Below are 14,124 nucleotides of genomic sequence, written 5' to 3'. Positions count from 1 at the left end.
AGGCTCGGGTGCCGATGTCTGCCGCAGTGTGTGTGGGGTGAGAGATGAAATTTATTTGCTATAATTATTTGTAAGGTTGTTGGTTTGAGACTCAAATGGACTCCAAGTTGACCTTGGACTTGTAATAAATGTACGGCAAGTTTATTTGGATAAAACTTACAATAATACATTTACTGTGTAATGCAAGCCTGGCAACCGAGCAAGCATACGTGTGCATGAGCTTATATTTTTATACTTTCATGCATTGTACAGTAAAACTTTTTCTATTAAAGCTGAAGTGGGACTACTTTTCTATGTAAATGAACTGGTTATGCATCGCAGATGTAACTTTGGTGGGTGGAGTTTGCAGAGTTCAGCTTTCTGTTAAGTGCATTACAGACAGCTACATCCATTTCATGTCACCTTCTGGTATCCTACACAGATATCAAGTGAGCAAATTTACAGTAGGTGTACTTTTCTGGGGGCCATGACATTGAAAGTAAAAGTTAAAAGACTGCAGATAACTATTGGTAAAGTCTTACATAACATTTTCCTTCACAGACACAAGGATTTTTACAGTTTTATAAATTTTTATTTATTGCACCATGTTTTCTGCAAATAATGTACTGTAATATTTCTTTCATTGTGCTTTTGTGTGTGTGTGAAGTGAAAATGCCCACAGGACACCTGCATAAAAGGAAAACAATAAAACAGAAGACATTTATATTTTTATAAAAATGAAATCTTTATTGATGTCTTTGACGATCCATTTTTGATATAATGAGAAAAAAGACCCAGAGAAGATGAACTGAAAGTGATGGGTAACTGCACACGGGATTCAATCTCTCTTTCTTTCTCTCTCTCTCTCTCTCTCTCTCTGCAGGGCTCAGGGATTCAGTAGTGCTGTTTACACTTTTACACACGCACTTTCTTTCAAAAAGAATTTAAGTCACATTGCTTGACTCACATTAAGGCCTGAAACATACTCTACATGAGTACGGGAATGCAGACGCCTCTAGCTACATAAGCTCGATTACATGCATCACTGCGCATCGAAGTGTCCTAACGCAATTGAGAGTGCATGTCTGTGTATTTTTTAGTCCTACCACTAGGGACGCCATAGCCATGGCCTTTTTTATGTTCAGTTTTTACTTTAAAGGCCCACTGAGGTGCCTTGGAACACGTAGCATAATTTAATGTAGTGATGTCATTATTACTGAAACAGGAAGTCAGTCAGGAACTATCGAGCAGTATCTCAGGAGACATTTCACAAGACTTTTTTAAGATGTCAAATAAATCTTTGGTGTCCCCAGAGTACGTATGTGAAGTTCTAGCTCAAAATACCATATAGATAATTTATTATAGCATGTTAAAATTGTCACTTTGTTGGTGTGAGCAAAAATGTGTCGTTTTGGGTGTGTCCTTTAAAATGCAAATGAGTTTATCTCTGCACTAAATTGCAGTGCTGTGGTTGGATAGTGCAGATTAAGGGGTGGTATTATCCCCTTCTGACATCACAAGGGGAGCCAAATTTTAATTACCTATTTTTTCACATGCTTGCAGAGAATGGTTTATCAAAACTAAGTTACTGGGTTGATCGTTTTTTTTTTCCACATTTTATAGGTTGATAGAAGCACTGGGGATCCAATTATAGCACTGAAACATGGAAAAAGTCAGATTTTCATGATATGTCTCCTTTAATGACCTATAGAGACAGAGCGCAGTTATGCAAATTTGAAAAACACACCCACCGGGGGTGGGGGGGGGTCAATCCAACCGTCTCCATTGACTTTGTATTTCGAGAGGCCGCCTCCTTGTCATTTCTGGCTTATAACAAAAAACAGAATAATGCCTAAAAGCTGCTGTGTGACAATATGTACAGCTAACAAGCCAAAGAACCCAGAAATAAGTTTTTATAAGCTGTCAAGCCGTAAAACCCAGCCTTTAAGGAGAAAAAAGTGGATCGCCGACTACGTTTCCCTCTAGTGGACGCAGATCTACTAATAGTAGTACTATGAAAAGTTGCCTGTTTTCCACTTTTGTGTCTTTAAACGCTCGTTTTTTGAGGTCGACAGCTTATAAAAACTTATTTCTGGAGTTTTTGGCTTGTTAGCTGTACATCTTGTCACAAAGCAGCTTTTAGGCATTATTCTGTTTTTAAGTTTAATCTGTAAATAAGTTTTTATAAGCTGGCGACCCCAAAAAACAAGCACTTAAAGACACAAAAGTGGAAACAGGCAACTTTTCATAGTACTCATATTAGTAGAACTGCGTCCATAGGGGGAAACGTAGCCGGCGATCCACTTTTTCTCCTTAAAGGCTGGGTTTTACGGCTCGACAGCTTATAAAAACTTATTTCTGTGTTCTTTGGCTTGTTAGCTGTACATATTGTCACACAGCAGCTTTTAGGCATTATTCTGTTTTTTGTTATAAGCCAGAAATGACAAGGAGGCAGCCTCTCGCAATACAAAGTCAATGGAGACGGTCGGATTGTCCCCCCCCCCCCCGGTGGGTGTGGTTTTCAGGTTATGACGCACTGCGCTCTGTCTCTACAGCGTTTTGTTTATGGCATAGTCCAGCAAAGCCTCCACAGATGTATATAGACATATAATACGAATGATAATAATATTGTGCAATTTATGTTTGTGTGTATGCAGTGGTGTTTATCTTCTCTATCAAGCCTGTCTAACCGTTTGTGATGTTTGATCTCCTCCTCACTGTTATCGGCACATATGGGTGCATATGATCCGCTCTGTGCTATCGGGCTGGACTGAAGTAACACAATATCAGACTTCATTCACCTTACTGAAAAGTATATTTACACAGTCTGAATAGTTTCTTATCCCCTACATGTGCAAAATATACCATTCCCCCACATAAGAACTAGTAAACATATTCACAAGTGCCTCATTTCAGGCGCTAGTGATTTAATGTGGAGGGTCTGCGCCATAGATATGTATAATAAAGGCTAGATGTCTCGCCCGCGCTGCTGGCCAATTGAGTGGAACGTCTGCATTTGGCGGCCATCTTACCACAGGCAGCTCGCTCACTCGTAGCATTGAGTTTTAATGGTGCAGGTACTTTTAAATGACCATAACTTGCTTAATTTTCTACCGGTTTGGTTTGTTATAAACATCAAAGATGTACCTATACCTATACTTGCCATACTTATACAAAAAAAAAAAAAACATGAAACATGTTAAAGCATCCTGAATTATAGCCTTGTTAATAACGTTTGTAAGAAACCAAACCGTTGGTAGAAATTGGTAGAAAATTGAGCAAGTTATGGTCATTTAAAAGTACCTGCACCATTAAAACTCAATGCTACGAGTGAGCGAGCTGCATGTGGTAAGATGGCCGCCAGGTGATGACGTTAGAGACTCCGCCGTAACACATCTAGCCTTTATTATACACATCTATGGTCTGGGCAATGTAGGGGAAGGGACGCTTGAGAAAGCATTTGATTGGACAGGAAATTTGATCAAAAGCTGATGTAAACTCTAGACTTTTTTTAGCGCACGTGCCAAACAAGTTTTAAATGCTTATATCTTCTGTATGCAAGTTTTGTCAGCATTTTGGACACCACCAGTTGATATCCTTAAGCCTAATGCATTTATACTAAAAGGAAAGAAAATTGTAATTTTGATTTCATGGGGACTTTAACGTCTTCTAATGTCAAGGCTAAGCAACCGAAAGTTTTTACCAACTGGAGCAGGTAGTTAAACTGTTGAAGTGTTAGCACTTCCATTTTAATAGCACAAACATCTTGACGTTACTCTATATGTCCCTTGACTGAATTAAGGATTGTGCAATATGTCGGTCAAGCATATACGTCTGCATTCATGTACAGTATATAGTATGTTTTTGGGCTACCACTCGACTCTGATGGCTCAGATGACCGTTTTTAAAATGCAACAATTCTCCACTCTGATTGGTTGGACATTGATTTAAGACTGAGAAACACTTGGTCACCTAACTAGTCACCTAAGATAAAATCGAGTCAGTTTTGCAGTGACACAATTGCCCAGAGGGTTGCATCTTCCAATTATTTTCAGCTGACAGAAACAATATCATCACTTTGAAAGATATCAATACAGGGCTGCCTTGTTAAAGATCATTCATGAATTTATGGAAGGTTCATGGTAAGACATTTGTTTCTGTATAACATAACACTCTAGGCTTGGTTAAATATGCAGTAAGTGAAAAGTAGTCTGTTTTTATGGTTACTGAGAAAACAATTCCCATTGCAGAGCATTAAGTAGAAGCAAAGATGTCCCTCAGAAACTTTAATGTCAGTTATACAGGATGGTTACATTTCCAGTGGGCTAAATCTTCCTGATATCTTATTCACATATTGTTTGATCTGGCGCTTAGCTGTAAATTTAAAGGAATAGTTTACCCAAAAATGATTTTGTTCCAAACCCAATGACATTCTTTTAAAAGAGATACCACTGAAAATGAATGGGAACGGGGCAGTCAAGGTATTAAAATGACAAAAGATGCACCAATAATGTAATCCTTTTGTAGTTACCTATACGCTCATTTACTCATTCAAGAATTGGAATGATACTTATGATGCTCTTTTGGTAATTTTGGAAATTTTGGCAGCCCCAGTCCCCATTCACTTACACTGTACAGACAGGAGCGACATAAACTATTCCTTTAACAAAAAACAACAAAAAAAAAAAACAGTGTTAGCAAAGACTTGCATAATGGGAGACGTGTACCATCTTTCTAGTCCCCTTACTGGCAATAATTTTAGTCCCTGAGGACCATGGCAAGAGATTGGTCATGAAACACACACACACATTCATAGGGCTTCAAAATCTGATAATACACTTGCATACTAACACTTACTCTATATACACACAAACATCTTTTATCCACACGCATACAAAATAATGAGTAGTCTTCTGGGAATGATAGTGACATTTATAAAGGCTGCGTTTGCCATCTTCAGCTTTTGGGTTTTCGTAAGCACTCTCTCGGTCTCTCACATTCATATGCAACTCCACGACGCTCCTGTTATTGACTGACATACAGGCGTCATTACAGAGTCTCATCTCCATATAGCACACCGCTTCTTCCCGCTTAGAAACACAGAATCCTCCCCACTAAGTGTAAAATAAGACACAATTTCCTCTTTGGGTCTCCACGAGCTTCCATTTTAAGCATAAGATAAATCAGCTACTGAGACGCTGCGTGAGCTTGATGTCATGACAACCTAGATTTTGTCTCGGCCAATAAGACGCCTGCCGGATCGGACGCATTAAATATCTCACATTCGGTAAGATTATATTAGTACACCTAGCTCACCGGTTTCTCGTACGGTATGCTGAAAGCTTAAAAAATGGCTATGGTCCAAGCGCTGTCCATTAAAATGAATAAAAACCAACAGAACAAACCTTTTCAAGTCATCAACGATTATGAAAAGCTAATAAATTGCATCCAGTAAGAGTTAGGCAGCTCTGTTGGTTTCAGTGCTGTGAGTTTACCTCTTTAAGTGACGATAAAATTCCTTAAAAAAACACAATGAAAAGAAATAAGACAAAAAAAAGAGACATCGTCACAAATTCATTGCTGAAATGGCGGCAGACATTTAGGCAAATACTGTACCTCTATACAATTCAATTCTGTTCATTATTTAAAATCTGCAGTGAATATAATTGCCATAATCTATGTTGCTTGTTTTCTTCGATGGGTGATCATACCCACTTTAAGTATCTAAGTCCAGGCTCAGTGCTTTAAGTTATTCAGTCACATTTCTGACATCAGGCACCCGATCGCTCGGCACCGTTTCCTGCTTTTGTAGTCCTCAAAAGGACATCCTAAAGCGCAACAGTAGGGGGGAGGGCCGTATATGACACGTCAAAGGACAAGATGGTGGCGCTAAAGATCTGTCTCTTTCTCCATCTCTGTGTTCTTCTCCCTCGTGACCTGACCTGGGGACCGCAGCCTCTTCCTCATGGATTTTCCATCCCCCTCCCCCCGACACTGCTACCAACGGTTAATGATGTGATTCATATAGTCCTCCGTAGGCAAGCGCGAACCTTCCGACTCAGGCCCGTCGTCCCTGGAAGTAGGGTCGTCGTAGGGCGTCCGGCGAAAATGAAAAAGAGGCTGGTTTTTTAGACGTTGCTCTCTTCGTTCAATTTGCCGCTTGTACATGTACCGCTGCTGAAAAAGATCCCTGGCGTAGTCGTACAACTGCATGTCCAAGTCGTTCAGCTCCTCGATACGTTGGATCGTGTCGTTGTCCAGGTCCACGCCGGCGGCCCGCGTGCTGTTGTACTGCATGAAAGGACGGATGAACTTGAGGCGGAAGGTCCGTTCGAACAAGTACTGCGTTTTGCGCTGGAATTCGGTCAAACCGAAGAAGGCCATGTCTCGCAGGTTCTTTTTGGCCGACTCTAGCAATACCTGGGCACGCTTCTTCTCCGGGATGAAGGACATGTTGTAGCAGCCCACCAGGCTGAGGTCGGCCAGCATGCGCACCTGACGGTTGTTCGCCAGGTTGTAAGGACAGTCCATGAACTGTTGCAACGTACAGCCCGACCAATCGGTGCCGTCGTAGCAGGGCGGCAGCTCCTCGGGCGTGGGCGTTCGCCCGTCACACATGTGCAGGGAGGTTTTCCACGTGGCTCCGCGCTGGACGTGCCTCCACTCACTCAGGTAGCGAGACACGGGGTCTCGTAACAGCGTGATGTAGTAGAACTTCCTGTAAAAAAAAGAGACATGCAAATAATTAGCACAAAGAGATAAAGGATAGATTAGGGTGATCAAATTTTGTCAATTTGATAGTTCAAATTGGTGAACAATAGTTTTGTTAAAAATGCACCACGTTGCTTTAGGTTTACTGGCAAGAAGGACAGTGGAATGATGGTAGATGTCTTTTTCATCATCCATGTTCACGGATGAGGTAATTAGGTTTTTTGGTTTTTCTTGCGAATGGATAACCGTGATCCATGATCACTGGACAACACCAACATCAGTGTGCTAGATGCTGTATAACCACCACTTCCACATTTGTTCATGTGTTGCAATAGTTTCTACAAGTGGGAACCTAGGATAGCATGGATAATATGTTATTGAAAGGGAGCCATTCTTTTTTTGGTTATTGAATTTCTCTGGAATTACAAATCCATGGGAACTTTTGGGATAAAGTTCAAAACTGCATGAAGTGGTTTTTGGATATTGTTTTACATATTGTGCCTTTAAAAGGTTGCATGTTATATCCACATATCACTCATATACATGTATATGTAAGATCCATGACTGGTGACCAACTACTTGACTAATTACTGACTAACAGATTTAGAAAATGTGTTTTTTATTTTATTTTGGATACACTGAAAAAAACATTTTGGTCTAGTAAAATATATTAGATCAAACCTTATAATTTCTACATAATAATAATAAAAATTTTTGAGATCTAGATTTTCCTAAGTAAAATGATGATAAAACAGTAAGTAATATTTATTTAATATTTTTAGGACAGCAATGTTTACATTTTTTAAAACAAGTAATAGAATTTACCCAAATAATTTAAATAAATCTAATGTCTAAAATAAAATAATTAAGTGACATTTACTTAATTATTTAACAAATGTTTTTCATGCATTATTAAGTAGATTTTATTTGATTTTAGTAGGTAACAGTCAATTTTACTTAAAGTTTGTGCAAATTACTAGGATTTTTTAAAGTAAATTTTACAAGTTGTTTTTTCAGTGCAGCTGAAAAAAAACTGCAAGGTCACTTGGAAGGAATAGGGCTGACAAGATTGTGTCATTAACATCTACACATGCATTTTTATTACATTTATTGACTCGTTAAAAAGCAAGCAGAGTGTAATATTTTTCTCATAAACTAGAACTTCAGCTATATTATTAGGTCATAAATGGCCACATTGCAGTAAAGGACTAATGGTAAACTGGTAAGCAAGAGTTATAATTCCTCTTGCCTCCAGCGCAAATATAATTTCAGTGCATGTGAACACAACAAATCATAAAGGGGAAGTGAACTGTAGGGCTGTTGATTCTGATACGCTTCAGTGAGATTTCATAATGCAGATAAAGAAACACAATATGTCCCACAACACCCATCTTTCGCTTTAACTTGCACTACAATACCGCATTAGGGAATTTGTGGATGTGTCCCTATTGTGCTCTTAAGCACATAAGGCAGGACAGAATAAATTAGACATTAACATAATGAATGACTGTCTTTAATCTAACACTTCAGCTGGAGATTTATTTATTTATGATAGAAAGGACTAAAGTCAACCACAAGTGTACATAGCGTTGCTCCCTAAAAAATATAAATCTCTCTGACACAAACATTTGTGATTATTAAAAATAGCTTATTAGATATTAAAAGCAATATTCTGGTTTAAATACAAGCTTAGCTCTTTTAACAGCTTCTATTTAGGGATATGTATTTGTAATGTAGTTAAAGGTGCAATGTTTCTTGACAGAAATGCAATATAATATACATAACTATTTTATCAGTGGTGTATAAAGACCTTACATAATGAACCGTATTGTTTTTATTACCTTAGAATGAGTCGTTTTATCTACATACACCGTGGAGCGCGTTACATGGAAGTCAGCGCCATGTTTCTACAGTAGCCCTACACTGACATATTGATCTACACAGCGCGTTTCGTCCCTATGGCCTTGTCCCAAATGGCGCACTTCATGTGTACTTTCGGTCTTGTGGCCTCAAAGTGTGCATGCTCACAAAGTCTATGTGTCCGTAAGGTATGCCATCTGTCATTTTTAAGTTTTGAAGTGTGCTCTTCAGCGCCCCCATTGCACTATTGATAAGTTCTTCGGCGAATCCCGCACTGCAGCAGGCTTTGCGCGTTTTACCAACCCAGAAGTCTTCACGAAAGAACAATCAGACGACGGAAGGGAGGAGTTTACACTGATCGGCAACTTCTCTTTCTATTTCCGGCGTGATACTCGAGTCTTTCCCCAAATACGCCCACGTGGACTCGCATTAAAAGTCCCTAAGGTCTGCACTACATGATGTCATCGAAGTGTGGACTCTGAGGAAATCCATAAGTCTGGAGTGTGCCATGTCGGACAAGGCCTAAGTTGTTGCGGACGACGACATGTTTGTCTTGTGACAGCTACCGTAGCTTCTCTTTGCGTTTCAAGTTTGGTTGCACACTGGACCTTTAACACGCTGTTAATTTTGTCAGAGCAGATGGCCTTTGAGTGCCTTTTAATGAAGAATGACACCTTTGCAAATGTACTGATGTAGTTAAGACATGTTAGCAGAACATCACATAAAGAAACATTTCATTTATTTTTGTCATCACTTATTTTCAGTGTATAAACATTCACACATAGAAACAGTCTGAAATCACACATACAAACCTGAGACCGAATACTGCTACAAGAATCAGTGTTTATTCTTTAAAACTGTTTAAAATCGATGTAATGTGTCAGACTTGTTAAACACACATGCATGTCAAACATATGCTTTGTTAATATCACAGTCTGTTATTACCTTTTCTCTATTATAATTACATATTAAAGCGTTGATACCTTATTTCATCTGAACTATATCATCGCTTTACTCCTCACATCTGTAATATTTTTAAAAGTAGGCAAAACAGTGCACACTGACGATCCCATAAATGATAAAAATAATCATCGTCCGTATTAATATCAACCAAACATATCAATATCGCAGCGTTCCTAGTTGGTTTGAGGTCAGTTTCAAAATAAAGAGAGCTTGGTATCAATAAATGAAAGCAGTATTATTGAACCGTTATATGAAGCGAGATGCAATAAAGCAAAATTGAATGCACCATTACTCTACTCGCAATCTTATAAAACTCCAGCAGACGCCAAGTTTTCTGTACGAGTAGTTTCTAAATTGAACACGCATTAATGGATGTGTGTGGCCAATGACATGATTAAGAAATGGCCAAAAAGGAAGGGAACAGGCCTTAAACCTCTCACACACACAAAACCCAGAGCTCTGACTGATGGCTCTTGTCGAATCAAATAAGCTGAGCTGTTCTGATAAACAGCAGCATTCAGCATAAATCTACCAGAGAAAAAAAGAGAGAAAGAGAGAGAGAGATGCACATTATCCAGCATTTCCATGCTAGGTTGCAGTCTGCAATATATTTATTGTACTATAACTATAACTGCGATACAATCCTAACTTGCTTTGTGTTCCTTACAGCTTTTCTTCTTTGTACTAATGTATTCACTCCTCCTGCCTTACATGCCCAGCACCACCCTATCCGATGACCTTTTCCTTCTGTTTTCAATCATCATGCATCTAAAGCTCCTCTCCTCCTGGGCATTGCTGGGTCGTGAGCAGATTACTAACCTGCAGTTCATACCACGGGCACATGGTGGTGATGTATACACAGGATTCCCAAGATCCATCCGGAACAAAAACACACTCGCACATACTTCCATTAAACGCAAGACGCGTGAGCAATGCATCAGTATCAAAGTCAAATGTACCTACACTCCACCAGAGCAGAAGTGCAGAATATCTTTAAGGAAAATTGAATGCTCAACAGTAGCTGGGATAATGAGTGCGAATGAGAGATTAAAGAGAGGTAGGGAGGTCATGAGAGAGCGTGAGCAAGAGAGAGATAGATAGAGAGAGAGGTAGGGAAAGGGTCACATACAGAGGACATAGTCTGGGTCAATTCCACTGTCCTAGTAGTACAATGAAAAAAAATCTGTTGAGAAAAAAATCGCTAGCATAAGCATATGACGTACACAAACTTTACAAGTCTTTTTTCTGTTACAGCCCTTCCTGTATAACCATTAACATACAGCGAGAACAAAGTCATGGACACACTGCCCTCGTCTCACACCTTGGCTTACATTCCCAAAGATATGACCATAGCACTGACCACAGACCATATCTAAAGTACTATATCGTAAGAATATAATATGTACGATATATAATGTACATTCAGACCTCCAGTAGAGGTGTACATTACACTAAAAGCCAAATCACTTCAACTACAGATCTATATTGGCCATCTTATCAGTTAGTAGATATCATAAAATGATTATGGGTAATGGTGCATCGATGGACACAATTTACAATGCACATCTAAGCATATAGGACGTGTCAATATTAAAATTTACAGGATCTTGGCATCTCACTCATCCCCCCTTTGGAGAAAGGTTAGTCCAGTTCAATTAAAGAGAGCTTCACAAGCCAATAAAGACATAATTGCATGACTGCCCACTCTTGAGCCACGATCCCCCGTGACCAAGTTCTCATGCAGTCTAAATAATTTAAAGGGACACTGCACTTTTTTTTGAAAATATGGTCATTTTCCAGCTCCTCTAGAGTTAAACATTTGATTTTTACAGTTTTGGAATCCATTTAGATGATCTCCGGGTCTGGCGGTACCACTTTTAGCATAGCTTAGCATAATCCATTGAATCTGATTAGACCATTAGCATCGCACAAAAAAATAACCAAAGAGTTTTTGGGCCCTATCTTGCACCCAGTGCAATTGACTTTGTCAGTAACGCATGTATCATTCGTATTTTGCACCGGCGCACAGCCGGTTTTTCCCACCACAGACGCACGTCGGCAAACTAGGGAATGAACTTGCGCTCCCTGGGCGGTTCAGCGCAAAAAAGGAGGCGTGTTGCGGCGCAAACCATCCCTGATGCTATTTTGCAGTTTCAAAAAACAATTGCGCCACTGACCAAAAAAACTAGTTTAAAGTCAGTGGCGCGTTGCGCGTGGTTCATTATGCTATTTTAAGGGCGCATGCTTGACCATAATGTATAGCGTGCACAACGCGCACACACTTTGCTTATCTAATCTACACAGATGCAACAGTTATTTTTGCAAATCATAAATTGTTACAATAAAAAATATTAACACATGAGATAAGAGAAAGCATTGTGGTGATAGTTTTTATTTATTGTGTGGCTGCGTTAAAAAATTCTCATGCAAATAACGATTAAAATATTTTCATAAGAAACCTTAATGTATATGAACTTGATTAGTAAGTGTACTTTGGGGTTGGACCTTGCTTGCGTTTCTTGGGTCCGATTTCAAAGCCCCCAAACCCTTTCAGCAGTGAGGGTTGACGCAGCGATGTCCTCTGCTGGCGTCAGGTCCTGAGGCAGATCCATCTCCCGTTACACGGTGTGCCCGATTTATGCTGGCAAGCTTGGGATTCCCCCGTCTCCTGACATCATTGTAGCACTTGGCGCAACGATGGGGATGCCAGCTGATGAGACAATTGTGGCTATTTCCTCTCACGCCTGTTTAATCTACGCTGATTTGGGCGGGTTTCTCCTATCCCCATACAAAACAATTTTTTCTGTCTTTGACTGCTCTTACAAGAACGTCTGTCTCCTCGGCTGTGAACCGCTCCTTGCGTGCGCCTGGTAAATCCGTCATAATAATAGCAACCCGCCATGGAACTTGCGCCCTTGCGTTTAAAGGGAAAGTTGGATAGCGTTCTGATTGGTTTATTTGACATTACGCCGAAACCACACCTATGAATAATGAACCTACTTCAGACCAACCCCTTATTGATTTGCGCCTGGCGCAAGAGTTATTTCTCCCGCCGGGAAAATAGCAACAGTGCCCAAGATCCGCCCACAAAGTCACTTGCGCATTGCGCTTCGCACTTGCGTTTCAGATCGTTAAAATAGGGCCCATAATGTTTTTCTTATTTAAAACTTGACTCTTCCGTAGTGATATTTCGCACTGCCCGAAAATAGTCTCCTTGGTGACTTTCAAGCTATATTCAGGCGCTGCATAATATCATTCCGCCTACTGCATGCATGTTACGAAAGCAACGTCCTTGATTATTACGGCAGAATGAGAGTATAGTTCATAGGCATATATGCCTAGAAAATCCCAACTTTTAATTTTTTGTCGTTCTTAGTACATAATGTAACTACAGAAAAGTCAAGTTTTAAATAGGAAAAATATTGAAACTCTGGTTATTTTTTTTGCGCGATCCAAATGGTCTAATTAGATTCATTGGATTATGCTAAGCTATGCTAAAAGTGGTACCACCAGACCCGGAGATCAGCTGAATGGATTCCAAAACGATAAAAATAAAATGTTAACTATCAAATTTAACTAAAAGAATTAAAGGAGTGCTATCTATCAAATAATCATGAATTAAATTGATCAGATTTAAAGAAGCTATGACCTGTGTTTAGCAATAAGAAGAACATTGGATTGCACATTTTTTTAACTACTGTATTATATGTTCCTCTTCACAGACTGCATGCGTGTGTGTTTTTGTGTGCATTAGGGTGGAGGTAAGCACTAACCATGAATATCAACCCCAGTTCTTTGTTGTATCGTAAATCTGACTGTGAGGGAATCTGGGGAAATCTGTGTCTCTCTGCAAACCGTCATTTGAAATTTATGAGCAATTTTCTCAGTCCGAAAACAAACACCTGGAGGAAAGCAGTGCCGCAGAGTCACAACTCACGCAACAACTTCCCCCAAACCTGCATTGCCTTTCCATGTCACTCAAACTCTTCCTCACTTCCTCATCCGTTTCTGCCCACAACTCAACCTCATATTGTCTTTCCTTTTATCCATTTAATACACATTTTATTTGTATTGTTATTTTAAAATCTTATGCATTTTTATAAATGTTTTCCTAAAAAAATTTATTCTCGACTAAACATAAACATCTTGGATGACATGGGGTGAGTAAATTTACAAAGATTTTTTTATTAAAGTGGAAAATTCCTTTAAGGGTTTGCTTTATAAGCCAGCATCATAAATACATACTTTACTCATCTTTAGGGACCCGCCTTCAGCAAGAAAAAATATTTGTATACATTTGCATTCTTGATATGCATTAGTGTACAAACAGCTTGATTTAAAGATTTGACAATTGCTGTGAGGTTTATCTCGATGTTCAAACCTCATCTTAAAATGCACTGCATACTCTACCTGTTGTAGTAAATCCATTAACATAATTTATTCACATTACAGTAATTCACTTTGGATTGCAACCTGCTAACATGAATGCAAATGTAAATGCATTGATTCACAGCAATGAATGGTGCTACAACATGCGCACTCAAAAGCCAATCCTTGGACACAAAAAAGTGAAAATTGCATCTTCAGCTGTACAAGCCCCAAAGGGTGTGT

At 39.3% G+C, this 14,124-nt stretch overlaps 1 protein-coding gene across 1 annotated transcript in view; it reads right to left on the bottom strand.

Annotated features, from left to right (window-relative positions):
* Window positions 1-2,483: 2,483 nt before the first annotated feature.
* The window catches only part of hs6st1a (heparan sulfate 6-O-sulfotransferase 1a), a 181,704-nt gene continuing 170,063 nt past the window's right edge, over window positions 2,484-14,124 (bottom strand). Inside the window, exon 2 of the mRNA XM_065267016.2 lies at window positions 2,484-6,697. Coding sequence (XP_065123088.1) covers window positions 5,977-6,697 — 721 coding nt within the window. The 3' untranslated portion in view covers window positions 2,484-5,976. The remainder of the gene's footprint in view (window positions 6,698-14,124) is intronic.

This window comes from Paramisgurnus dabryanus, chromosome 6, assembly GCF_030506205.2.
Source record: "Paramisgurnus dabryanus chromosome 6, PD_genome_1.1, whole genome shotgun sequence".
Lineage (NCBI taxonomy): Eukaryota > Metazoa > Chordata > Actinopteri > Cypriniformes > Cobitidae > Paramisgurnus > Paramisgurnus dabryanus.
The sequence above is the reverse complement of the archived record's forward strand: the minus strand, read 5'-3'. Positions and strand labels throughout refer to the sequence as shown.